Source organism: Larimichthys crocea, chromosome XIII (genome assembly GCF_000972845.2).
Source record: "Larimichthys crocea isolate SSNF chromosome XIII, L_crocea_2.0, whole genome shotgun sequence".
Taxonomy (NCBI): domain Eukaryota; kingdom Metazoa; phylum Chordata; class Actinopteri; family Sciaenidae; genus Larimichthys; species Larimichthys crocea.
The window spans coordinates 6,380,905-6,406,440 of NC_040023.1; the positions used below are offsets into that span (position 1 = coordinate 6,380,905).

A 25,536-nucleotide genomic window follows, 5' to 3' on the forward strand; every position below is an offset into this window, starting at 1 on the left:
ACTAAGACAAACTCACTTCATGATACATGCTCCTGTGTTTTCAGCCCAGTGTAAAGAGAAAGCTGAGTAACTAGAGAACAACTAAACAACAATAAAGAAAGTAAAAATTCCTGTCAGCTTGTATTGGTTTCAGTCGATATACATCTCTATAATGATCAGACATCTGGTGCATGTACAACAGTTCAGATTTGAGCAGGAGTGTAGCACCCTATAATGTAATAATTTCCAGAAAATGTAATAAAATTTGCACTTACCACAAGTAAATCTCATAATATACTAGAAGGATGACAGTATGTCAGCTGACCACTATGTCGCTTGACATAGAGTAAGTGATATAATAACCGTTTGAGTGGATATGTAGGCGTAGGTTTATGTCAGGTGTCATGTAATGTGTATGAATGCTTATGTATATCCTCTTCAAATTAAGTTGTTTGTTGTCGGTTTGTGGTTGTTTTCATGAGGTAGTGATTTGTTGGAAATCAGTGTAGAGGTACGTTTAGGGAAGAGTTACCTGGGATCTCCAGTGCTGCTCAGAAGCTTATCTGAGCTGGAATTCTGGTCTCCTAAGGAGGTAAGTCCTCACTCAGTAAGACCAGGATGTAGTTGCATGTCCCTGCGTATCTGCACATGTGCATATGGTACTCAAGGTCTGTAATTTAACCCAATAGTCTTTCTGTTGTTTCAAATCCAGTGTATATAACATTCTTAGATTCTCAAAACACAAAATGTAAAATGAACATATATATTACATTATCTGTCAAGTTTTACATAATCAGTTTTGGAAAGAAAAAAAAAAACCCTCCTGAAAATGTAATAAATTCCCAATAATGTAATAAGGTATTCGATTATCGGTAAAAATGTTCAGTCAGGATATTTTATTACATTATTGCTGAAGTTATTACACTATTGGCTTTTGTTACATTTCCGATCGAGTTAAGTGCAAATTTTATTACATTTTCAGGGAATTATTACATTATGGGGTGCTACAAGGAGCACCTGCAGTGTGACCGTAGCCTGAGAGACGGCGAGGAGGTCCCAAGTCTGCTCTACATCATCTCCTTCACCTGCAGCAGTGTGACCACAGCAGCAGCTCCTCGCCTGAGCGCTGTTCAAACAGTAAAGCTTGCATCGTCGACGCACGCTGACGGAGTGTGTCAGCACACACTCTTTTCTCCAAACACAGTCCGTTACGTGTACACGCAGGAACTCCTGCATTTGGCTTCAGTCTCAAAGTTGTTTGCGTTGCCCTGACAGCCTCCGAACCAGAACTGGGCGCAAGCATTGGCCTCGCGGTCATAATACCACCTGACTACGTACTCTCGACACGGACCTGGATCCAGAGACTGACTGCACCCGTCATCTGAAAGGTCAAGAAGGGTGTTAAATTTGTTTAGTGAAGCTCCTTTTAATCTGAGGCGGAAGAAGTATTCACACTCTTGCGTTTGGGGTCTGCTTGTTTACCTGGCACTGGTGAGTCTGTCAGGGGTGGAGGAGGAGGGCTGACTGGAGCTTGTGTGCTCACGACCTCATACAGCCAGTCGGCCGGAGTTTGAGGACCCACCACGGAGGCCACTTCGGGGCTTTGGTGCCTTTGGGGCCCTGGAGTCGGTGTTGTTACTAGCTCTGTTGGGAGTTCGAACTGGGAAGCAGAGGAGAAGCTTAGATCAGAGTTCAGTAACACTGCTTATATTTTTAAAGGCAGCTACAATATAGTTATTGCATAATTCTGATTATTTTAAATCAACAGACTTATAACCAGATCAACATAAATAGGTCTGTCTACTGCAAACTTACAGATCAATCAAGGTTAAAATAAAGTAGATTTTTACACATCCATTTAGGAAAATGGATCAAGTCTATTATTCTTTCCAGATGAGATAAAAGCAGCGTTTACTTCTATGTTTTCCTCCTCTGGGAACGCCGTAGAGAAAACTTCTGGTTGGATTTCCGCAGATGGAAAAACAGAGTTTGGTGGAAATTCCATTATGTCTTCCTGATCACAAATCCGATTCAGTAATTTGCTTTCCAGATCTGTATCATAAGAAACAAAGAGGAAACATAATTAGAAAAGTTGTCCTTTACTCATCACGTGAAGTAATGACGATTGTAAAAAGTGGCTGTATCTATTTGTGTATCACTTCTCAAGTGATTGCAAGGTAAAGGGAAGATCATAGAGTTGTTGGAACTTGTTTTCTTTCACTTTTGATAAAACTAGGTTAAACAAACATCTCAGTCTGCGTCTGACAGGACAAAAACGACATTATTTACTTACTGGGAAGTTTCCTGAAGTCATCGATGAGGTAGATGTGCTCTTCATGAGGATCAGAAGCAATAACGTTCATCTCAGCCTCAAACCATTCATACTGAAAGTCATCCTTGTCCATGACTCCTATAGTAAACATCTCGATCCCTTCGTTGTGGGCCTCTGCTGCTGTCTCTTCAAAATTCATGACATCACGTTCGTCGGCATTCCTGGCCGTTAAAACCACAGCCACTTTCCTCACACCGGGCCGCGAGGCCTGGAACAGCAGGTTGGCTCGATGGATGGCACTACCTGTGAAGGTACCCTTGCCCATGTACGGCATCTTTCTGACGGCGTCCTTGATTTCGTCCTGGCTGAGCTGCAGCTCCAGACTGACTACCACCTTCACCATGTGGCTGTAGAGCACCACGCCGATACGACTGGCATCTTGGCTCACCGACACTCGGTCAATAATAGTGGTTACAAAGTCCTTAACCAACTCGAAGTTTTCTGGTCCTACACTCTCTGAGCTGTCTATCACAAAGACCAGCTCCAGCGGGCTCTCTCTGCACTTGAGCCCACAGCCTGCAAGGGTAGATATGAAAACATGAATAACTGTAAAACAAAGTACTATGTCTGTGCATCGTATAGTTTTACTTGCTAAAACATTAGCAGCATAAAAAAGATCATGATAAAATGTGTATTTTACCACAGATTTCCCGTATAATCCTGATTACTTCCTCTCTCTGTGAACAGAAAATAAAGAAATTAGGTCTCAAACTCTAATGTTATGATATAAAGCTGAGTATCATTTGGGCCAGTTACTTTACTTACTGTCAGCCCTGGTTCCCCCTTTTCTCCAGATCGCCCCTATAAAATTAAATTCATTGAAGTACATGGTGACCTTATGTATCGGATGTACCAGTCCATTTGGCACCAAATGGTATCAGCAAACATTCATTATATTTTAAATAGACTACTTGATCTAACCAGCAAGTTATAATTTCCATTTGACATGAAATGAGGAAGACATCAGTCCCTAAAAGAAGAAAAAGAAACCGTGACATGCAAAGTTACCATCGATCCAGTAGATCCAGGTTCTCCATAGTCTCCTTTGTCTCCTTTCTTTCCTCGGTCTCCAGTAATGCCTCTATCACCCTGTGTGCATTTATTTGAAAGCACTCTTTATTAAAGCAAATTTAAAGCACTGGTAATCAGAGTCAATATGCCACAGGTCATTCAAACATTGGCACATGCAGTAGGCTGTATCGTTTGTACCTTCTCCCCTGGAAAGCCATCGCCTGGCGCACCCCGAGGACCCATTGGCCCCTGAAATCCGGGTTCCCCCTAAGAATAAAGATGGATGAATTGGTAAGCATGAAGAGGCATAAAGTCCATGGAGTGAAACACCATAGATTGATTGATTTAATTTACCAGCACAGGGTAACAACTCAAGATGGTCATCTTAGCAGGACAAGACAATGGAGGGTAACAACTCAAGATGGTCATCTTAGCAGGACAAGACAATGGACCAAAATGGTCAGCTGGGTCTTGAATCCTCAATATTTGGGATCCCATCAGCTTCACTGACACCATACCAGCCTTGCCAAGTGTTTTTTATGACCTACCTTTGGACCCTGGATACCCTCTCCTTGAGGCCCTTGCAAGCCTGGTGGACCAAGCTGACCTATAGAGCCCTGGGAATACAATGCATTGGAGCAATTGTAGAGTTATAAGGCTCATTTCATTATGACATGCAAAGGAAATAGTTTAGAAGAACAACAGAAATTATTTAACTCCCACACACACACACACTGACCTTTGGTCCATAAAGTCCAACTCCTGGAGGACCTGATGGCCCTGGCACCCCTGTTAAGCCTCTGTCACCCTGACACACAAAATGGGCAAAACTAATTTAGCAGGCTAACAATTTATTGTTCCATTTCAACTTCCAGTCGGTATCGCAGACAACACTAAACACATGTCAAGTTTTCATTTTCTAAAAATTCCTATACATGAATTCATGCCTCACCTTTGATCCCGGTAGTCCTTTCCCTTCAGGTCCCATCTCTCCTTGCAGTCCTGGTAAGCCAGGCAGTCCCTAATGATGACGGAAAAGACGTTTATTTACAAACCTCTTTTTCTCATGATTCAATTGTACACCTCATTTCTGACTGTTTCTTCTCACCTGTGGTCCTGGTAAGCCATCTCCCTTCATTCCTGGAGGCCCCACAGGTCCAGTATTTCCTTTATTACCCTGAAGTAGGAATAGATGATCAGCTTGCATGACACAGCTACGCAATACACTTTATACTTTGGTGTTCATGTTACCTTTGGTCCAACAATTCCTACTCCAGGTTCTCCAACAGGACCAGCTGGTCCTACAGGCCCAGACTCCCCCTGTAAAAATGAAAAACAACACTATAATTAACATTAATGTAGACTGACTGACCACAATGACTCACATGACTACTACCAACTGAGGTCATGCCATATTGTGTGTAACCAAATGTTTAAAAACTTGAGCAGTCAATCCTGTACCCTTACTGTGTGCCTGCATTTTGTTTCCTTGCTGCAAGTAAAACTTATTGGAAAGACTCCAGTGACATCCTTTGGTAAAGATTTTTCCAACACTATGATTGATGGTTAATGTTTTAGGTGATGATAGTGTGAGCACTGTGTGTCATCACCTTTTCCCCCGGTAATCCACGACCAGCAGCTCCTGTTAGCCCCATCATTCCTGGACTCCCAGGCTCTCCCTAAACAAAAGAGTCAGTCAAACATATAGACATTAAGCTGCAAGCAAATAAAAGCTTGCGTCAAGACCATGCGGCGCAAACGTGTCATCTCTTTTCTCAATCGTAGCAAGTGTGGAAGCCTCTGATTTATGATGAATTAAACATTACTAGCAGCAGTGTCTTCGCGATTATTAACAACAAATGTGTTTAAAAGTCTAAAATCGTTTAATTTAACGTTAGATTCAGAACTATTTTTTATACCAACAATGGATCTAATGGGTTTGTAACAGAGTGTTTCAGCCTCTTTTAGCTCATTGTTTTTGTTTCACTGCTCGCAACTTTCCTTTTTTTTCTGTCTTTACCATTTTTTTTCTGTTTACATCAAAAAGAGTTCATATAAACCTGCTTCACACTACCTGGAGCACCAAACAGCAGAGAGAGATATATTTAGTGACATAAAGACAACATGAAGTATCACCTTTTTTTCATAAATTGTCAATAACTTTGTTGTGATGATAAATGCATTCAAGCTTTTTTGAATCTGACAACAGAACTCAGAAATATGATCTGAGTAATTTTCTTTTAGTCTTGCAGGTTAAAGCTTTAAACAGAAATCCTGTGTTACCAGCTAAAGGTGTGTACTTTCCGAGGCAGAGGGCATAAGATTTTTTTGCGCACTTTTTGGTATTAGCCAATGAGTTATATTTGAATTTGAGCTGTGAGTGAAATAAAACCTGTTGTATGAAGATTATATTCATCAAAACAGACACAGGATTTTATGACCGACACTCTTTTAGGAGTTTGTTGGAGTGTGCAGGTGGTAAAAGCCACAAGAATGAGTTTAAATAGGCTAGAAAGCTCTACAGAGTTGCTTTATGGATCAAATGACAGTGTTTAATGTGAAAGGTGTCGCTCGTACTAACAAAACCACAGAGAATTATCACCAACTCTGCAGTTTCTGACAGCTCTACATTGGTTTTACAGCCAGTAACTTTAATTTTTTAGTTCACTTTCACACTCATCAACCTCATTTTTTTTAAGCAGCAGCATGTAGCTGATTTTATAATACCACTACAGTGTTATTAATGTCAACCTGAATGTGTCAGGCTGTCACGTGGGACTAATCTTAAATCACTCGTCATAGTCATTCAGACTCCTGGAAGCAAAACCACATGTAAACGAACCATTCAATCATTAAACGTGACCTGTGTTTAATGATTAATGAATGACTAAGCACATCATTTCCCATCGTGGAAACTTGTATTTAACACACCTTAGCGCCAGCAGGTCCAACTGGACCTGGAACCCCTGAAAGTCCTCTTGGGCCACGGTCACCTCTGTCTCCCTGTGGGAAAACACATAATACACATGACATCATACATCTCAGCTCCTCTAGTAATAGAAAGGTATGGCATATAGAAAGTAGTGATTGATATTTACTCATGAGTGACCTATATGTTGAATTCAAATTGGCCAATGTCAAATCTCTAAAAAGTTAAGTCTAAAAGTTAAATACAGTAATTTGGTTAGTCAGTTTTCCGTGTACAGGAAAGTCAATGAAGCTATTGTGAATACAGGTATGCAAATATGTACTTAAACTACTGACCAGTGAGGTAATATTGACTGCAAAATGTGTCTTTTCATGTCCCGGGCATTTACAGTACATGTATGAGTTACTAAAGCAAAGTAACGCTTCATCATGTTGAAGCATTCAGGATATCCTCTAAGAGACTGTAATACTATTGACAAGGTTACCTTTTCTCCAGGGATGCCTTTCCCCGGTGTTCCCTCGAGGCCTCGCAGACCTGGCACACCCATTTCTCCCTGGATAAAACAGCAGATCAAACTGTGTCACACCATCCTGGCCATCAGGATGCTGAACTCCCTCCCAGCACTGCCCCCGCTTCCTTCTCTGCCCGCTGCCCCCACAAACCAAATGGCACCAGACACTTTTACAAACTCTAAAAAACTGGCAATATGGCAGTATTGCCATATATATATATATTTATATTTATACTGATAATTCAGTTTATACTGTGCCATATTGCCATACTGATACTGTTAGACTGTTGTTTCTGTTTATATTGTTCATTCTGTTCATACCGCCAGGTTTGCCACATTTATACTATTTATATCTTCCAGATTTGCCACTGTCTTTTCTTGGATGTCTTTTAGCTTGTATATATATTTTTAGACATTTTTATTTTATATTCTTTACATCTTTTACTTATATTTTATATTTCATGTCTATTGCTGTGGATAAGAGGGAAACGCAATTTTAATTCTCTGTATGTCCTTGAACTTGAACCTGAACTTGAACTTGCCTAAGAGGTTGGAGAACCAGAAGTACAAGTCATGGACAGATTATTTCCGTGGAAATATTTGTGTGTGGAAAGGTGCTGGTGATTGTGCTGAGAAACCTGCTGTACGACAGATATTATACACAATTCATTCCTATGTCTGACAAACAATGAGGTGGGGCACTTTCTTGTTGCTGAACAACATGGGCGATGGAGCATCGTGCTAAAAAAGTGTCAGTTTTATTGTTTTGGACAAATTTTGACCTTGTAATTTTTTTATTTAACTGACCTCCAATTACTGACTCACCTTAGACCCAACAGCTCCATCCTCACCAGGAATGCCAGGTATTCCAGCAGCTCCGTCAGGTCCTGGCTCCCCCTAGAAGACATGAACATACATGAACTTGAAAAACTTTAGGTCCCATTGTTCATTCAGTTCAACGTGTTTGAGTTTGGTTGTCTTACCTTTGGTCCTGCCTCACCAATACCTCTTTCTCCCTGAGGTCCAGATTCTCCGGGGAAACCCTGGTCACCCTGTGAAGCAACACAAATCGCTGAAAGTCACATCAGGCGATGTGAGAGGGAATGTAAATGTGGCAAATGAGCCAGTATTGATTCTAGGTTAGAGGTTGACACCAGCAGACCAGCTCCCCAAAGGTTTTCCTCACTAAAGTCTATTCCCTGAACAATATATTGGACTAGCTCAGACTGTTGTGTCTTTATTTTCACAGAAACATCGCCCACTCACCAAGTGGCAACCTCCATGGCTCAGTGTGTCTTAGATAAATAAGTAAGGGTGAGCACCCAGGAAAAAACTTTGGGAACCACTGGTCTACAGGTGAACCGACGACAGTATGGTATGGCAACTGCAACAACTTAGACTGCATTTCTCTACAGAGGAGTACAGTGAAGTCAAGTCCAAAGCAGTGTTAGTGCCCATGTTAACCAAAGCGTCTCTCCATATAGAGCGTGCCATGGTGCAGAGCTCAGATCTGCTGTGACAGTTTTGGCATCTGTTCTATTTTTTTCCGCGTGCCACGATTTGGCAAGAAAACACGCTGCAGGCTTATAAAAACCAAGAAAAAAAAAAAGATTTGGAGAGACAGAAACCATCCAGACCAGATCAGGCCTTCGTCTAGCTATTTGTTTTGATCCAGAAATGTGCTTTGTTAAAAATATCCTATTGATAACCCATTAAACATAAGTAACTAATACTCTGAGTAGTTTTTCAGAAGAAACTTTGTATTTAAGTATTTTTTAACACCAGTAGTTTTACTTGTAGTTGAGTAATGAACCAGTACTTAGTTACCAAACTGACTAAAGTATTTGTTTGTGAGTTCAACCGTCCATTTGTAAGAGGAAGAAGAAGAAAAGAAAATGTTTAATGTATCAGTCTCCCCTGTAAATAATACAAAAGCCACAGTGTAAACTCTCTTTTGATACTCTGCTACTAACCTTTGGTCCAACTATGCTCAGTCCAGGAGCTCCTCTGGGACCAGAAGGTCCAACTGGCCCTAGGTCCCCCTAAAGCCAGAGAGAAACATCAGAATATATAATATAGCTGCATGAATAAAGAATAAATAGGTTGAAGCAAATTCCTACATCTTTATTGGACTTGCCTTTTCTCCTTGGAGGCCTGCCCCTGGAAACCCAACCAAACCTGGCAGCCCGGGGCCTCCTGTGTTTCCCTGAAGGTCAGACAGGTGAGAGGTCAGACGGGTCATCCTTTATACGTGTGTCTGCGATCCCAACCATGTTTAACACTTAACCGTACCTTATCGCCTTTTTGCCCGACTCCTTGAAGTCCACGGCTTCCCTTGAGACCTTCATACCCCCTGTCACCCTGTAAGAGATCATACAACCATAATCTGAATGATACATTTAATATATTAGGATATAGTGCGGTTACATTTGAATAGCTTCACATAATGATGTGGTTGTAGTTAACCAGCTTCATCCTAGAACTTACCTTGGGGCCTGGGAGACCTTCACCTGGAAACCCTGGGGCTCCTTGCATCCCTGCTGGCCCTGCTGGCCCCTAAACACATCACCAAGACAGTAAATGTTACATACTGAATTAACATTAAATTAGTGATTATGAACCAGAAATATGGTTAGAAAACCCAGGTCTTTGGATCTTAACCACAAGTGTAGTATTACAGCTGTATTTTTTTGCTGTCCTCTTTAGTTCTGCCCAGGTGTGCCACATCTGCCTTGCTCATTAAGGTGCACCTGGCCTGAGAATGAGGTACTTAAAAGCTCCTGTGGCAGCATCAGAAGAGCAAGGCTTCTGGCATGGGGACTATCTCTCAGTCCGAGAGTTTGCAGTTAGTGTTTTGACGTAGTTTTGATGTATTGTCTTGAATGTTTGTATGATTTGGTTCATCTTAAAAGTGTCTTTCTGTGGTTGGTTTGGATCAGTGGTGGAATGTTATTTGTCCTATACTGCCACCTAGAGGGTGAGGCATGGGACTACCCATGCAGATGCCTTCATTTCACAGTGTGTCTGTGCTACTCAACGCATTTAAAGTTACATTCGACACAAAAAAAACTTCACAGCTCAGAGGAACCGTCACAGAAAACACAAGCAGCCAATATTTAAACAACTCCATTAAAATTCAAAGTTCAAGTTCAAGTTCAGAAATTCAGTTCAGGTGCAAAGATCAGGATCCTGTAAATTTGCTTATTTAAATTCGATAGAGAGTGAGATAATCCACCAATTAATGCTGAAATACAGAAACTTAGTGACACTTTCTCTTTGGCACAGTATGGGGTGATAGCAACTGGTAAACGTATGTCAGCTATAGCAGCAATTACTGTTCACTTAGTTTTGTGAACTCACCAGTGTCCCTGGTTCACCCCTTCCCATTGGTCCAGGAGAGCCTGGTCTCCCTTGGTTCCCCTTGTCGCCCTGAAAAATAAAGTTCACAGATGAGAGAAAGTACAAAGGACACACATTGACCTTCCTGCAGATACGTAAGTAGGAACATGTTCGTGATGAAATCAAATACTAAACTAAACTTACTTTGGGACCAGGGAATCCAATGCCGTTATCTCCAGGAGGTCCGGGTGCACCCCTCACTCCTCGGTCACCCTTTTAGGGGAAGAAAGAGGAAACATACAAAAATGGCTTTAACCTAAAAACATACTGATCCACTCGATTTATTAGAATATTTATTGCCAGAGTTTTTACTTTAGATCCCGATGGCCCCTCTGGACCCTGGTCTCCAGGTCTTCCCCTGGCTCCCTGAGACAGAAACAAAACAGGAAAGAGCAAATAAATACATATGATGACATAAATTAAAGGATTTTAATATAAAAACACAAACTCATTAACATTAAGAACCAGTCAATGCTGCTACCAGACCAGACTCCTTTGACAAAAACAGAATAATTTAAAGTAATAATAAAGTATGTGAAGCGTGACTGTGCATCCTTATGAAAGCTGCTCAGTGTTGCATGAACTTAGATCACTTCAGTGGCTTCCAATAAAATACAGATTTGACTTGTTCACTGTTTATGAATCACTTCATGGTCCTAAATACATCTCTGACTGCATACAAACCCTCCAGAACCTCTAGATCTTCTGTCTGAGTCTGTGTGGATTCGTCTAATTCATGTTGGAACAAAAGGCGTTTTTATTCCCATGGAGGTTCTGCTTTATTATCTGTCCTTCACAGAGCACGGTCTCTGGAGATCAACTGCAAAGACCAGATTAATAGCCAACACAATGCAGAAATCTCCAGTCCCAGAGTGACTGTAAAGCAGGGAAGGCTCTAGGAAGTAGACTTGAGTAAACTTTTGACAGTGTGTGCATAGGTAGATTTCATGGGAACTGGAGACGGATCAGAAGGACATAAAACCTAATGGCACTCTGACGATGGCTGCTGTTGTTCTACTGATGCTGAAGGGGGCAACAAGCATTTAAGGAGAGAGGGAATGGATAACATGTGCCCAAATCCTAATCCTCTGGGACAACGTCTGCTCAAAGACTACAACCAAACATTGCAAGCTTGGATTCCCTGCTTAGAAAGGCTACATTAGGAGAGGGATAAGACCTAATCCACAGCTCACATTCCACAAGTGCAGAGCAGGAGATGGACTCAGAGTGTGTGGCTTTTGCTGCAGCACTGATTGTTTCAGCACGGATGTGGGGGGACACGGGAATCTTTCAATTTGACCACACACCCTTTCAGGTATGAAGAGTTCTGTTAAATTAAATTAAAATGTATATTTCACACATGTGCTACATGATACCCCGAGAATATGAACCACACACTTTGAAGGTTATTCTTCAACATTTGGAAAATGCACTTTCAATTTCTTTCTGAGAATAAGACGAGTCTGAGTCTGAAGTCTGGATGTAGTTAGCCTAGCTTAGCATAAAGACTGAAAGCAGGGGGAAACAGCTAGCCTAGCTCTGTGCAAAGTTTAGAAATAGTTTGTTTATTATACATAAGTGAATAGAAATGTTAGAATAACTTTATATTGGAACTATTTACTACTATCCACCCAGTATTTCTAAATATATCTCCACTAGCACGTTGCCAGATACTGTCAGTGTGCTCTGTATAGGCACGATGGTAGCAAACCTGGCAACCTCTGTTTGTGTAAGGTTCAACAAACATGATACAATATCTTCGTAGGTGTATATTTTAACTTTAGACGGAGAAAGGCTAGCTGATTAACCAATAAAACCAAAATTATGACTGTTTGTTGTCTGTCTTAACTTTCACATGAATTATAAAGATTTCTTTATTGTCGTTGAATCAAAATGATATACTCTGTGACTGTGGATCCATGCTTTGTGAAACATTGTACATGTGAATGAAAGTGGTTGCCAGAATTGACTCATTCAAAATGATTACAAAGCATCAGATATGTGTCATCTGAGCTCAGACTCGACTGACTGTTAACAGGATAAAACGTTTAAAACATCACCTGCTCTCCTTTGGGGCCTCTGGGGCCAGGAAGTCCGTCTGCACCCTAAGAAAAGACAGCAATCACCATATTCACTCATAGTGTTAAAAGCACCACAAAAATAAGTCATTATGGCAATTAATAAGAAAATCTAAGATGTTCTGAAACCTACTTCTTCTCCCTTTTTGCCGACAGCACCACATTCACCCTGTTCTCCCTGTAAAGACACAGGTAAGTGAAGCTTAAAGCAAACATCTTTCTAATCTGACAACAGCTGAGATTCATCATTAATAAAACTGAATACGTGTAGAATAGCAAAAATAATAATATCATTCATACATACCTTTTCCCCTTTGCTGCCATGTCGACCCTATAGATGGAAAGAAAATTATCAGTCCACTAAACATCATGATAGTGTAATAGAAAGTCAACCAACCAATCTCAGACTACTTAATTTAATGGGACCACAGGAGATTTCATAGGCTTATATTTTTCTGATTGTTTCATATATATTCAGAAAATTGGATCCAATCCATAGAATTTCTATAGATGGTTTTATTTGGTGAGTCACCATTCAGTTTGTAGACACCTTTTTGAGACCTGACAAGCTTTGGATTGTCATGAGAAATCTTAACTGAGCTCCTACTCTGTTATGTAAAGGTAACACAGCTATATTTACCTTTGAAGCAGCGAGCCTAGCTGTGTCCAAAGTATTTCTTGGGTTAAGACAGCTGGGCGTAGACACTTAGTGCCAGCACAGAGACCTGTGCTCAGTGACTCTATCTGCTAACCTGTGCTGCTACAGCAAAGAAGTACTGGACAGACGGATGTTCGTCAACAGTACAGCGTATAACTACGCATCTCTGTTTGTGGACAGTTGGACAGTTTAATAAGGAAGAGATACAATATGCTAATTTGAGAGTTTTAAGGGTTCTAGGTGTATTATACTTTTTACTTTGGAGCGAGCTAACCCAGCTAGTTAGATATTTCGCCTCGCTTCGAGGTCATTATGCCATGCCAGGCTAAAATACTGCATAGACAAGAGATTCATGAATGCATTTCTTAAAATGATGTTTCATTATCGTGTTAAATGTGGTAAAACGCTTCAATTAAAGTGGTCAAATCTATTTTGTATCTCAAAATATAATACAACAGAACAACATACTGTCTATAGATTTGCATGGCTGTTTGCAAAGAGAAAAATATTTGATATTTACCTGGAGCCCCTCCATTCCTGGACGTCCGTTGATGCCAGATTCCCCCTACAGTGACCGAGCCCAGACAAAACAACACATCAAACGACACTTCATAGTTTCTTTTTGTTACCAGCGCTGGATTAAGGACACAATAGAGACTTACACGAGATCCCTTTAGACCTGGAGCTCCATCAGACCCCGGCTCGCCTGCTTTCCCCTACATGAAAGTAAAGAGAGAGATTGTGCCGAATGAGAATATTTGGGCCCCTTTATAGTTTGGATTCTGTGTATGAATAGGCATACATATATGTGGTAGGTCACGCTCAGTTCAACCTGTCTGTAACCCCTGTCCAACATAAACCTCCACCTCAGTGCTGCAAGTTCTCAGATCATTGCAGCCTATGTGTTTGCTCATGTGTAATCTTCCATCCTTGACCTTTGCTTCTCTGCAGCAGTGCTACCAGTGAAAACAGGCCTTTCAGCTGGCCCATTCACCACCTGCTACACTTGCATTGTGGGAAACATCTCCTGCCCTTTCACATCTTTTCCGTGTAGTGCTTTGGATGCAGGCCAGATGCACCTGCTGGTGGAGGCCTCTAGCAGGTGCTGAGGCTGGGAGAACACCAGGGATATTATTCAGGGATAACAAGCCACCGTGTGAGGCTTACTGAGCTCTGTGCGGCTGAGGAAGAGAGACTCAACCTGCAGCCGACATACACTTCAACAACTGGGAAGTAAACTGGTACAGAATAATGTCATATTACCCAAAAGAGGAGGATATCAGACCAGTCCAGTAGCTCATTTCCAGTATTTTGATCAGAAAGAGGAGAAAAGTTGTCTCTCTTTGGGTGAATGGATCAGCTAGTCAAGAATGGGAGTTGACTGATCAGTAGGTCTGTCCACCTTTGATGCAAAGCAACTACCAGCATGATCTTCAATGAAATTTAATAAAAATATTCATGGGCAATATGGCCTAAATCTATATCTATATCTATCTATCTATAACATAGTTGGATCAAACAATCCCAAATCAAGCTCCATTGACTAGCCTTTTCAACTGTATTGAGTGTAGCCAAGGGTCATAAGAGCTACTAAACTTGCATGTCAACTAAGCGGCAACCTCTGTGGCTGTGAAGTGAAGTGCCAAAAAACTGCAGTTCTTCAAATGTCCACTTGAGGCTGGCTCCAGAAGTGAGTCAGTCTCCATAAGTCCCTATGTTCAAATCCAATCCAGTCCAATCCACTTTATTTATATAGCACGATTTTAGAAAACACAGGGTTTCCAAAGTGCTGCAATGTCCAACTTCACAGCAGAAACAAACATGTTTACAGCCTGGTAAAAAAACAGATAATTTGATAATTTCCCCGTTCATGACAACTGTACTGATTCTGAATTTTCATTTTTAGATTAACCAAAAGGCGGCAGAGCAAAGTAAATTAAGCATCCGACTTCCTCTCATAGATCATTCACTTTTATTTTACTCACCCTCCTCCTATAGTGTGAGTTGTGTACTTAGTTGTGATCCCCTTCCTACTGCTTCCACCCATACGTTTACTCTACTATACACCATCATTTTTTTTCTTTTGGCTGCTTTCCAAAGCTTTTCGTTTTCCCGCCACTTCTCGTATCTAACAGTGCCTACATTCCTCAGCCTCGACCTTGCATGCACCGATAAGCAGAACACATCCTCTGTTGACACCATTGTTTCTGACCGTGCTACCATTCATAAAAAAAAACTTCAATCTATACTGTCTGGTTGGCATTCACAGTAAAGTAAGCACAAAATTAGTACATCTGAGTATGAAAAACAGTACGACAATGTGTTTAATATTCATGTTCATAACACAGATTGTGTTAAAGATGTTAGCACAAAAAGACTGGTTAAGTTAAGTTAAGTTAAGTTAAGTTAAGTTAAGTTAGGTTAAGTTAAGTAAGGCTGAGTTAAGTTAAGTTAAGTTAAGTTAAGTAAGGTTGAGTTAATTTAAGTTAAGTTAAGTTAAGTAAGTTTGAGTTAAGTTAAGTTAAGTTAAGTTAAGTTAAGTAAGGTTGAGTTAAGTTAAGTTAAGTTAAGTTAAGTAAGGTTGAGTTAAGTTAAGTTAAGTTAAGTTAAGTAAAGTAAAGTAAGGTTGAGTTGAGTTAAGTTAAGTTAAGTTAAGTAAGGTTAAGTTAAGTTAAGTTAAGTTAAGTTAAGTTAAGTTGTTAATAGGTATCTTGGGATATTTTCAATGCTATAATAAACTCACCGGCCTTCCAGGGTAACCCCTCTCCCCTCTTTCACACAGACAGCTTTTTGGCTGTGGGCACTGAAATAAAGACAAAGGCAAAGAGCAAAATCTAAACAAAATATGCTAAAGCAAAAACAGGATGCTAATGCAATAAGAACAATATCAAAGGATGACATAAAACAACACAGAAAATGATCATGTGAGTGAATAATCACAGGATTGATATTCATGATAAATTTCATAGTACTTACTCCAGTTTTGACAATTGTGTTCTGAGAAAAACAAAAAACAAACAAACAGAGAGTTATATATATATATAGTCCAATCCTGCAGAAATAATCTGGATACATGTTTGTGTATTTATGCATTATCACATCTGGTCATTTCTATTCAAAGACACCCTGAGCTTTCATTGTAAACAAAAACAGTACTTTCAATCACTTCTGTCCATCATCTTTCAGTGTGTTTATCTATATTTCATCTGTTTTAATTGCTTATTTCTTGGTATATCTCAGTATCTTCATTATGAATGCAGACTGCAACAACATCAGCAACAACTATGCAACCTGAACTCAAACATAACTGACCAGTTCACTGAAGAGTCTGTCCTCCAGCCGGGGGTCGGTGAGGCTGAGGACGTGCTGCTGTGGGGGGGCGCTGGCGATGGATCGTAGTTTTGACACCATGGGACCATCCTTCAGCAGGCCCGACAGCCTGATGGTGAACACCCTGATGTTGTGCTGTTTGGCCTCAGCAGCAGCCGTCACAGCACTGGGGCTGCGTGGGTGATCCGTTCCGTCCGTCATCAAAAGCGCCACCCTCAGGCTGCTGGGAGACGTCTCACTTTTGAACAGCTGGGTGGCGTTGGTGATGGCATAGGCGGAGTAGGTGCCATGACCGATGAAGGTCATGGAGGCCACCCTGCTCTGGAAGACATCCAAGTCCTGCCAGTCTCTGAAGTTGTGCTCCACTGATACGATGCTGCTGTACTGCAGAGCGGCCAGGCGCAGACGCAGGCGCCAGCCGGTCGAGTGGAGCTGCATGAGCTTGTTGCTGAAGTCCAGGATGAACTCCTTCTGTTGCTCAAACAACAAAGATTTGGCTTTTTCTGAACTGTCGGCGATGAACATGATCTCCACTGGGCAGATCAAAGCTAAGCAGGAGGCAAAACACAGAAGAGTTAAATTTTAGTAGCAACAAGAGTCAATTATTACATTTAAAACCAACTGTTCCATTAACAATGGTCCCATCACCCATCCAACACTGTGGTCCAGAACAAGATATTTTGACCACTATTCACGCCTACTGATAGCAAACTCTTTCGGTCAATGACATCTTGAAAACCAATAAAAAAATCACCAATAAATTTGTCCTATGAATATTATCGGAAGAATACATTATATAATATCGGCATATTCAAGATGAGCAACAACTTGTAAATTTATGGGTGTTGGCCTCAAAGGTCCACCACTGGAAGGGCTTGAATTTCAATAAAGTTGGATAATTATGATCCCCAGAAGATTCAAGAATTATTTTGTTCACATTGTGCAACTTCTACGGGCACAAAACCAGATTGGATAGGTGAAAGAAACAGAGATGACAGCTGGTTGAATCAGGATTTTTTGTTGCTCTGAACGGCATCTTATTAACAAAGCTCACAAAGGCCACAGCAGTGTCAACTCAGAGTCAGCTACTTGGGTATTAACGGTCATCGGGATTACAATGTCACCGATTACTTGATGATGATGTTCTTTCATGATAACCAGTCCTCTATTAAGTTATTGAAGTTTGTGTGGTCTGACAAAAAATGGTTTCTTAGACAAGCGCTCCACAGTTAAGATTCAATGCGTTTTAATTGAAAATGTTTTGAGGTGTGGCTGCACCCATTTTTAAGGTGCAATAATTAAAATTTTTGATATAGAAATAACCCAAAGTATTTATAACTCAGTGGTTTATGTTACTAATTACAATTTGCTGGCTGTGTGTGGTAAATGGATTGTACTTATATAACACTTCAAGGTGTTTTTAGACTACACATCTCATCCACTGGCTGCCATGCAACGTCCATGCCATGCTCGTCAGTTTTTAGGAGCTAAAAATACATGAGCACGGCATGGAGTTGGTGATGGAGACCAACTATACTACAACTGACTCCTTTAAAGTTTTCTATTTGACTGACTACCATGACATTTTTTTGCAATTACAGAACATGCTAAAAGATATTAATTACTATTAAGTCATTTAACATTTAACACACATTTTCTCATGGACTGTGGCTAATCTCTCTCACATGCTGTAAGATTTCATTGAGTTGCTTCTTCTTGGGCTGCTGTATCGAAGTGAAATGTACTTGATACTGTGTTATAATTTCATGGTTATTAAAAACACTTACTTTTAGCTTCATTATTGATGACCTGGTTATCATCTCTCTGTCCTTTCCTCCTTCCCTTATGGCATCTGGTTGGGCTCGACAGGGCCAGAGTTAGGATCAAAACCTTTAGGAGCCACCACATAGTCATTGTTCAGTGCAGTTGCTCAGCCTGGAAATATATAGAGAATATTATATCAGCATTTGTGCTAAATGTTGCTTCTCTGAGACCAAAGAGCAAAGCAGCAACAGCTGCAGACACAAGAGGGAGACAACACTGCAACCACTGCTCGCAGAAGAATTCCTTCAGTATGGCATGATGATGTTAAGACAGCGCTACAGCTCTCTGCTCCCTGTTATAACTGAGGTCACACTTTATAATCACAGCTGCTGTTTGTCACTATCACCTCTACCTCTGCAGCTGCATCTGCTTTTTCCACTTAGTACTCTATACTACTAATAATACTACTGTTGGTATTATAAATGCTTCTAATACTGCTGCAACTACACTAAATGGTACTATTAGTACTACCACTGATACTGCTAACACACAACTACACTCCAATATATATATTAGAGTTTTATGTAGTGAGACAATATAAATGTGTCCAAAGCCGTTTATCCTGTGGTATTTACTCCTTTAATAATGTAGTTTTATATAAAGTCACTGTGGGTAATGTTGCAAATCAGTGAGCAGGACACATTTATGACAGCACTGGATCTTATAGGATTTTTTTTATGTCAATGTGATAAAGTAGCTTGATTTTTCAGGTATGTAATTTGATGTATTGCATGCAGTCAAAAACAGAATTGAATGTTCGGTTACTTTATCTAATATATTAACTGATTTTATACCATTATATATATTGATTCTGTGATATAAAGGATATTATTTATCGCCCACCCGTAATCACTACAACTACTGCTGCATTTACTGTTAGTATTATTACTAATAGTACTATTAGTACTACCTACTACTATTTTCTGTGACTAGTTACTATTAAAATCACTGTTATTATTATTGATCTGTTGCTGAAAATCCAATTACATAACTACCACCACCTGATCTGTTGCTGAAAATCCAATTACATAACTACCACCACCTGATCATACTTATACCAGTGTAGTAGCAGATACATAATCTATATTTGTCATGCTACTAGTGCCCAAAAATTATTACTAACTATATCCTCTTATATAATACAACTATTAATATTTATAATTTAGATAATTATACAATAATATATGACTGGGTTTTGCAGGGATGAATTTTTAACTGTGTGTGATAAATAAATTAAACCTCATTCATTGGTAGTTTGTGGATACATTTGACTTTAAGATATTGAATTAAAATCCTAATTAAAATCCATTAATTGCACTTTGACTGAATGTTATATATACCCTGAGACACGTACCTTTGTGTTCATGAAATCAGAGCTCCAGGTTAATCCATCAGTGGTGTGAACAGGCGCTGCAGTGCCGTGTTTCACAGGCTGCTTTCACTATAGAGGCACAGAGAGCCAAAGCTCTGGAGTCAAACCTGCAGCAGCTCTGATGGTCACCTCACACCGGTGACAAGTCACCCACATTACAGCAACTCACACTTCCCGTTATGACCTTCACAATAAAGCTTTACCTGTGAAACAAAGGAACTAGTGATTATTCTTTTTCGTAGTTTCTAGTTTGAATTGTTTTTTTAAATATTTAATCATAATTTGATGATGATTTGTTTTGTATACTTTTGTAGTGTTCTGTCTAGCGCCGAAACTTTTTGAGTGCTTTTATTTTGAAGGCACGTTGTTCTGGCAACCTGTTGCAGCTGCAGCTAATTTCTATTAATTGCTGATTGTGATAAAGTGAGAGGAAATCGCCACTAACACGAGAAAACGACACCAAACTAAACTACTAACTCCAGAAAAAGTAAGTTTAAAAAAATACTCACCAATATTTAGTTACTTTAGTAACTGATTTAATTATTTTCCTTAAACAATATCTTGGGTTTCATGCTGCTTGGGTTGATTTTTTAGTTTACCTTTCCTGCAACAATGATTATTGGCAGAAATATACAGTATGTAGTCAAGTAAAATATACTAAACAATAACTTTAAATATAATTTGAACATGTGAGTTAAATAAAAATTCACCCTCAGTACAGTTGTCCTGAACGGGGAAATCAGCTATAGAGACCAAAACAGTTTTTTGTACCAGGCTGTAAACATGTTTATTTCTGCTGTTAAGTTGGACATTTTAACATGGGTGCTTATGGAGATTGACTTGTTTTGTAGCCAGCATCTAGTGGCCGTTCAAGGAACTGCAGTTTTTAGCACTTCTTGGCTTCACCCAACTTTCTGAGTCCGAGATCTGACCGGTTCCAGTTGATGTTTCCAACTGGGAACTCAGAAGTTTTGACTTCCCAGTTCAGACAGAACACAACATTAATGTTCAAAATGTCATACGTGTATATAACTATTATAAAACATACTCACCTACTGCAAAATGCTCTTCACATGATGTAGAACCCGAGTACTGGAGCGGATCCATGTAAAGGTAACCGCATTGTATCTTTAAATGCAATGAAAAACTCATCGGTATACTAAATATGACTTATAGGGTGAGGAAGACAGAACATGGATCCAGTGTCTGAGGTTAAACTGACATATGGTTCGTTCAGGGTGGTGGGAGAGGAAAAGGAAAATTAGGGTGATTTAGATGTTTTAAACTTAATCTTTATGGAGTTGCATGTTGAGTGGCAACCTGAGAATGTCGAAGTGCTGAGAGAGAAACCGAACTTGTCGGTGTGAGAAACTTCTATTAGCTGCTCCCATAATTCATACAGACAGGCTTAGATGAGGCCACATGCCCAATTCCTCACATAAATCATTGATATGTCTGACACATGCCGCTGCTCTCTGCAAAAAAAAGTTACCAATCATTCAGTAAATATTACCCGTAGTCTTGGAGAACGCATTCCTTCAAAGAAAGCTATATATGGTAGCACAGCAGCTTTGCTACCGCTCTGAGCTGACCTCATACACACTTATAGACCTCACTGTCTGGATAATCAATATCTAACCGGCAAATTAAAATATCTGTAGGCTAAGGTGGGTTCATTGTGACCTTGACATTTGGTAAAATCTTGACATACTTTGGTTAAACTAAAAGTAAATAATAAATTTAAGATTTTATTTTGTTAATTCTGCACGTTTCGGTTAGATTTCTCACTCACTGCCCAATTATGACTAATAATTATGATTATAAGAGATCATGTAATTAAGATTCAGCTCACATTTAGAAGGTTTCCTCTGCCAACAAATACAAACGTCTCACTTAAAGCTGTATTAAAATCTTTTTGGCCATTTGTGAGTAGCAGAAAATCTGTAAAAACCCTGACATATTAACATCTGTAAAAGTTTGTATGGGACCTGTACAATTAGGAACTTATTTTAACTCTTAAACTCAAACTAGTTGATTGTCGTCTGCATATACACACTGCAAAGTTATTAAATGAGACACTTTAGAAACAGCTTCAATGCCTCATATGATTTTACTTCAGCAGGTGAAATTTCCTCAAACAGATGTTCAAACACATTAATCATGTAAGTGAACCTTGAGTGGAGATTGTTTTGTCTTCTGCAGTTTCCAAGGTTGAGCGTGAACTGTCATACTCAGCATTGCACAGTGTTTTGTGTCATAGTTTTGGTACTGCACACCACATTCCTAACATCATTGCTTAGGGCCCCGAAAAGGCTTGTCTGGCCCTGAATTCACCACTGTGACAAATCAAAAAAAAAAATCATTCAAATGTATTCTTCCTAATATCACACAAGAGTAAACACTTTTTTTTAAAAGTGTGTTAAATGTATTTAACATGTAAGGTTGTGGACGGGGTGTGTACATATCTGGGTGCCCGATGCTGCTGACTATATGGGAAGAGACTGCTGGTAACGCTGGCTGTGGCACGCTGTCTGCAGACAGTAAAGACAACACAGCCAGGCGGCAACAACACCAGTACCAGACTGGCAGTTTAGAGGGTGCTTCCTGCCACAGTTCAACATATTTTGATAAGACCAAAGAGCTTTATAGAGCACACGGCTGCACACCCAGACACTCTCTGGACAGGAGCATGGCCATGTGGAACACTGCTAATGGCGGGTGGGAAATGTGCCAGCTCTGGCATCAAAAACGCTGATTCAAAAAAAAAAGAAAAAAACAGTTGGGATGCTGTTTAAAACGTAGTTTGTCAGGGTTGTTAGTAGATTAACATTCATTTTTCAACTGTGACCATGAGACGAGAAAAGAAAAACAACAACTTTTAAAACTATTTTAAACTTTTAATTAAAGGAACACCATTTTGGGAAGTACAAAAATGTAAAGTTAGTACACATCTACTGGTCACAGATTTCATTAGTTAAATTAATGTTTTTTTTTCCTGCAAAATTTCAGAAGAAGCAACATGAATGACAGGAGAAGGTATAAAATAGGACAAATGATACATAAAGTGAGGTTAAAAAGGTACAGACAGGGTCCAGGTTTCTTGGGTGGATTAATCCTTTTGAAGGATCTGCATGTCTGGATGTTAGTAGCAGGCAGTGATCGTGGGCCTTTTGTACCTGCTCAGTGGTTGTTTTCACCCTCACTCGGTGGTCAGTCTGCACTTTGTTTTACGAAAAAGTTGAAAAGTCGAAGAAATTGGTCAATCCTGGTAGGATTTTGATACGATGGCATTGGTTTGCACAGTCACATCTGGAAAGATACAAAAATTCCATCCACAAAATAAAATTTGAGGTCAAGCTAAACTTACTCCACCCTATCAAAGGTCCCTTTCACATCGAGTAACACATATTATTATTTCAGGAAAATTATAGAGGGCGAAAAAGAATGGTGACCAAAATTTGAGGATTAGAAGATCCACTGTAAAGCCATCAGGGTCAGGGGATTTCCTGTTTGCATTGATTTGATTGAGTCCTGTATCTTAAGGATGGTGATGGGACAGCCAGAGATTCCTCAATTTTAAGGTATTCAAGTAAATCACTAGTGTTGGATGGCAGGTAGGGTGCCATCGTGTTCAACAGTGAACAATGCAGAACCGTCCCAGTGCTGGGAAGTCCAAAACACTTTAGTCCTGGCTGTGCACTGTTGAATACTGGTGATCCACAGACCAGGTCCAAAAGCTAAAGAAATCATCCATTGTGGTGGACCAAAACCAACTAGTTAGCTGCCAACTGATTGTTAAGAAATGTCTGCAAGAAATTCAATTGTTGCCTTAACTTTGCTTGGGGTGCGAATTCAGACAGAGTGAACTGATGGTGAGCTGAACTCAAGATTACTCTTTTAAAAAAAGATGCATTGTTTGAATATCAGGCTGCAGAGACAGTTTTAGTGTCTGTGAATGAGACGCTTGCAGGTATGAAGTCTTCCTGAACTTGCCATGCTTGGATCATTTTTTTAAGCTCCCTGTGGCACTTCAGACTTTGGCAGCCCTGACAGCTTCATACGGTCGGTCCAAAAGCCAACATTCAGGGGCCCTGATAGGCATGTGATAGATATACGGAGGTTGTTTTAGACATGTTGGCTCACATGAGGACCTGCTACATTCAAGGGCAACTTCAGAATAAAAAAAAAAAAAAAAATCCACCTGTGTCCAACTTGGTATGCAGAATATGAACTAATAACCTTTGGAGGTATGATAATGGATGAGTTTTACAAGATCCATAGCTCAGTCTAGCAGTTATTGTGGTCATTTCGGGGTTAACAAGCAGAACCGAACGGCTTCATAAATTTCCAGCTATCCAAAAAAAGAAAAACAAATTCTCGAAGGTTTAACCTTAAGAGGGGAATTTACATTATTATGACTGATGATGACTTACACTATGTGTCAAACAGCAAACAGAAGCATGCCTACGCTGATAAATGAGCGTGAAGATAAATTGGGGAGATAATTGGGTTTTTTAGGGTAAACACAAATTTGTCCAGTCAGTGTTGGACCCACCAACATGATCAAGGGGGTAATTTTATTTGACAGTTTTAGAGGTTAGAGGTTGTCACTCTGTAAAAGCTGCAGTGAAACATGCCTCATTCTGTCTACGGAGCTATTAACTCACAAAGAATTTCAAATAATGGTTTTTACTTTTAAATTTGATGAGCTGATGAGCCACAGATAGCAGGCAGTAGTTTACACTGTCACCTCACAGCAAGAAGTTTCCTGGTCGCATCATGTCTTTCTGTGTGGGGTGCATAAATTTCCTGTTTTCTGACACAACCGCAATTTTTAAAATGCTACAGTATGGGTTGTGTTTCAGCTTGTTCTGCTGCCCCCAAGTGGCCCAAAATAATCAATCAACGCTGCTTTAAAATATCTATGTTTAAATTTAAATCCATGTTTGAGGCTGAAACTAACAATCATCTCTTGTCTAAGTCTACGGCTTCAAAATACAGCCTGAATAATTTTGGATTTTTATGTTCTATCTCAATATTTGAATGAATGAACTTGACAACGATACAGAATACCCGACAATGTTCACTTTACCTCAAACATGTCTCTGGCATTTAGGAGCAGAAAAAATCATGCTATTGGCCAACTAATATGCAAATGTATTGGCAGGGCTCTACATGAAATATCTTGTTTTGTCTGACAGTCCAAAAACCAAAAGTTTACAACACACAAAGCAGCAAATCTTCATGTTTAAAAAGCTGGATCCAACACGTTTGCAATTTTTCTTAGTTTATTTAAAGGTTAAATGACATGACCTGAGTTTATGTTATAAATCAGAATAAATTAATCCTTAAACACTATGAAATGATTCACAGTCTGTGGTTTTGAGCTAAAGTAAACTTTGGTGGGAAAAAAAAAAGGAGAATGAATGAATGCGTTGGCAGGACTTGACAGCGATAAGCAGTGGCAGAAAATGAAGACGTTTCCATGACAGAGTGTGTGAGATGGGAGCGATAGTGTCTGTGGATGGAAGCAGATGGAGCAGATGCTGCAACATTAACAGCAGTGTCTCGACTTGCTGGAACACGGCAGCTGCTTTCCTCCAGGCTACTGCTCTCCCACCCATTAACAGACCGAATGTGGCCGTGTCACTGAATGCTCAGTCCCTTTTACAGCAGTTGACACTATCACCCCGCCTCCTCGGTAACGATATACACATCCATACATCGGTTTGCCGTAAAGATATATTTTACAGTGATCACTTCCTGCTCGTTTACATTTTATGTCACAATTCTCGAGTGGTTGGCATTCATCATTCGGTTGAAGGATGAGACTTGCAAATTAAATTCCTGTCAACATGCACTCAACCCCAGGGCTGTGGAAAAAATACTTGGATCATGTTACGTAATAATTCTAAAAGATACTTTGAGTATTTTCGTTATCTCTACACATCGATTTCTACATATTTTAGAGGGAAATGTTGTTTTTACTCAACTACGTTAACATGCAAGCTGTAATTACTTTTAAGATTTTATAAACTGATATCTTTCTAAATTTTATTTTTTCATTTATTTTTTCTTCCTCGTGGATGAAGTGTTTGTTTATAATCTGCACA

General features: G+C 39.8%; 1 protein-coding gene across 1 annotated transcript; it reads right to left on the minus strand.

Moving 5' to 3' along the window:
• Positions 1-99: 99 nt before the first annotated feature.
• Positions 100-19,511, minus strand: col28a1a (collagen, type XXVIII, alpha 1a). The gene is made up of 35 exons (XM_019261599.2): positions 19,406-19,511; positions 18,015-18,162; positions 16,210-16,775; positions 15,874-15,894; positions 15,641-15,700; positions 13,560-13,613; positions 13,418-13,462; positions 12,544-12,570; positions 12,373-12,417; positions 12,222-12,266; positions 10,474-10,527; positions 10,306-10,374; positions 10,123-10,191; positions 9,250-9,318; positions 9,055-9,123; positions 8,900-8,968; positions 8,736-8,804; positions 7,746-7,814; positions 7,588-7,659; positions 6,736-6,804; positions 6,254-6,325; positions 4,933-5,001; positions 4,574-4,642; positions 4,431-4,499; positions 4,275-4,343; positions 4,062-4,130; positions 3,871-3,939; positions 3,521-3,589; positions 3,320-3,400; positions 3,077-3,112; positions 2,952-2,988; positions 2,273-2,827; positions 1,895-2,031; positions 1,462-1,639; positions 100-1,360 (listed from the first exon to the last, which is right to left on the minus strand). Exons 2-35 carry the CDS (start codon positions 18,139-18,141, stop codon positions 1,188-1,190), a joined length of 3,420 nt encoding a protein of 1,139 aa, XP_019117144.2. The 5' UTR covers positions 18,142-18,162; positions 19,406-19,511; the 3' UTR covers positions 100-1,187.
• Positions 19,512-25,536: the final 6,025 nt, after the last annotated feature.

Excerpts from the sequence above, each read along its gene's own strand:
- col28a1a (XM_019261599.2), bottom strand. The coding sequence starts at position 18,141 with ATGACTATGTGGTGGCTCCTAAAGGTTTTGATCCTAACTCTGGCCCTG. Across the intron at positions 12,571-13,417 it reads CAGGAATGGAGGGGCTCCAG|GGTCGACATGGCAGCAAAGG; the intron begins GTAAATATCAAA and ends TTCCATCTATAG. Across the intron at positions 7,815-8,735 it reads TGAGCATAGTTGGACCAAAG|GGTGACCAGGGTTTCCCCGG; the intron begins GTTAGTAGCAGA and ends GTTGCTTCACAG.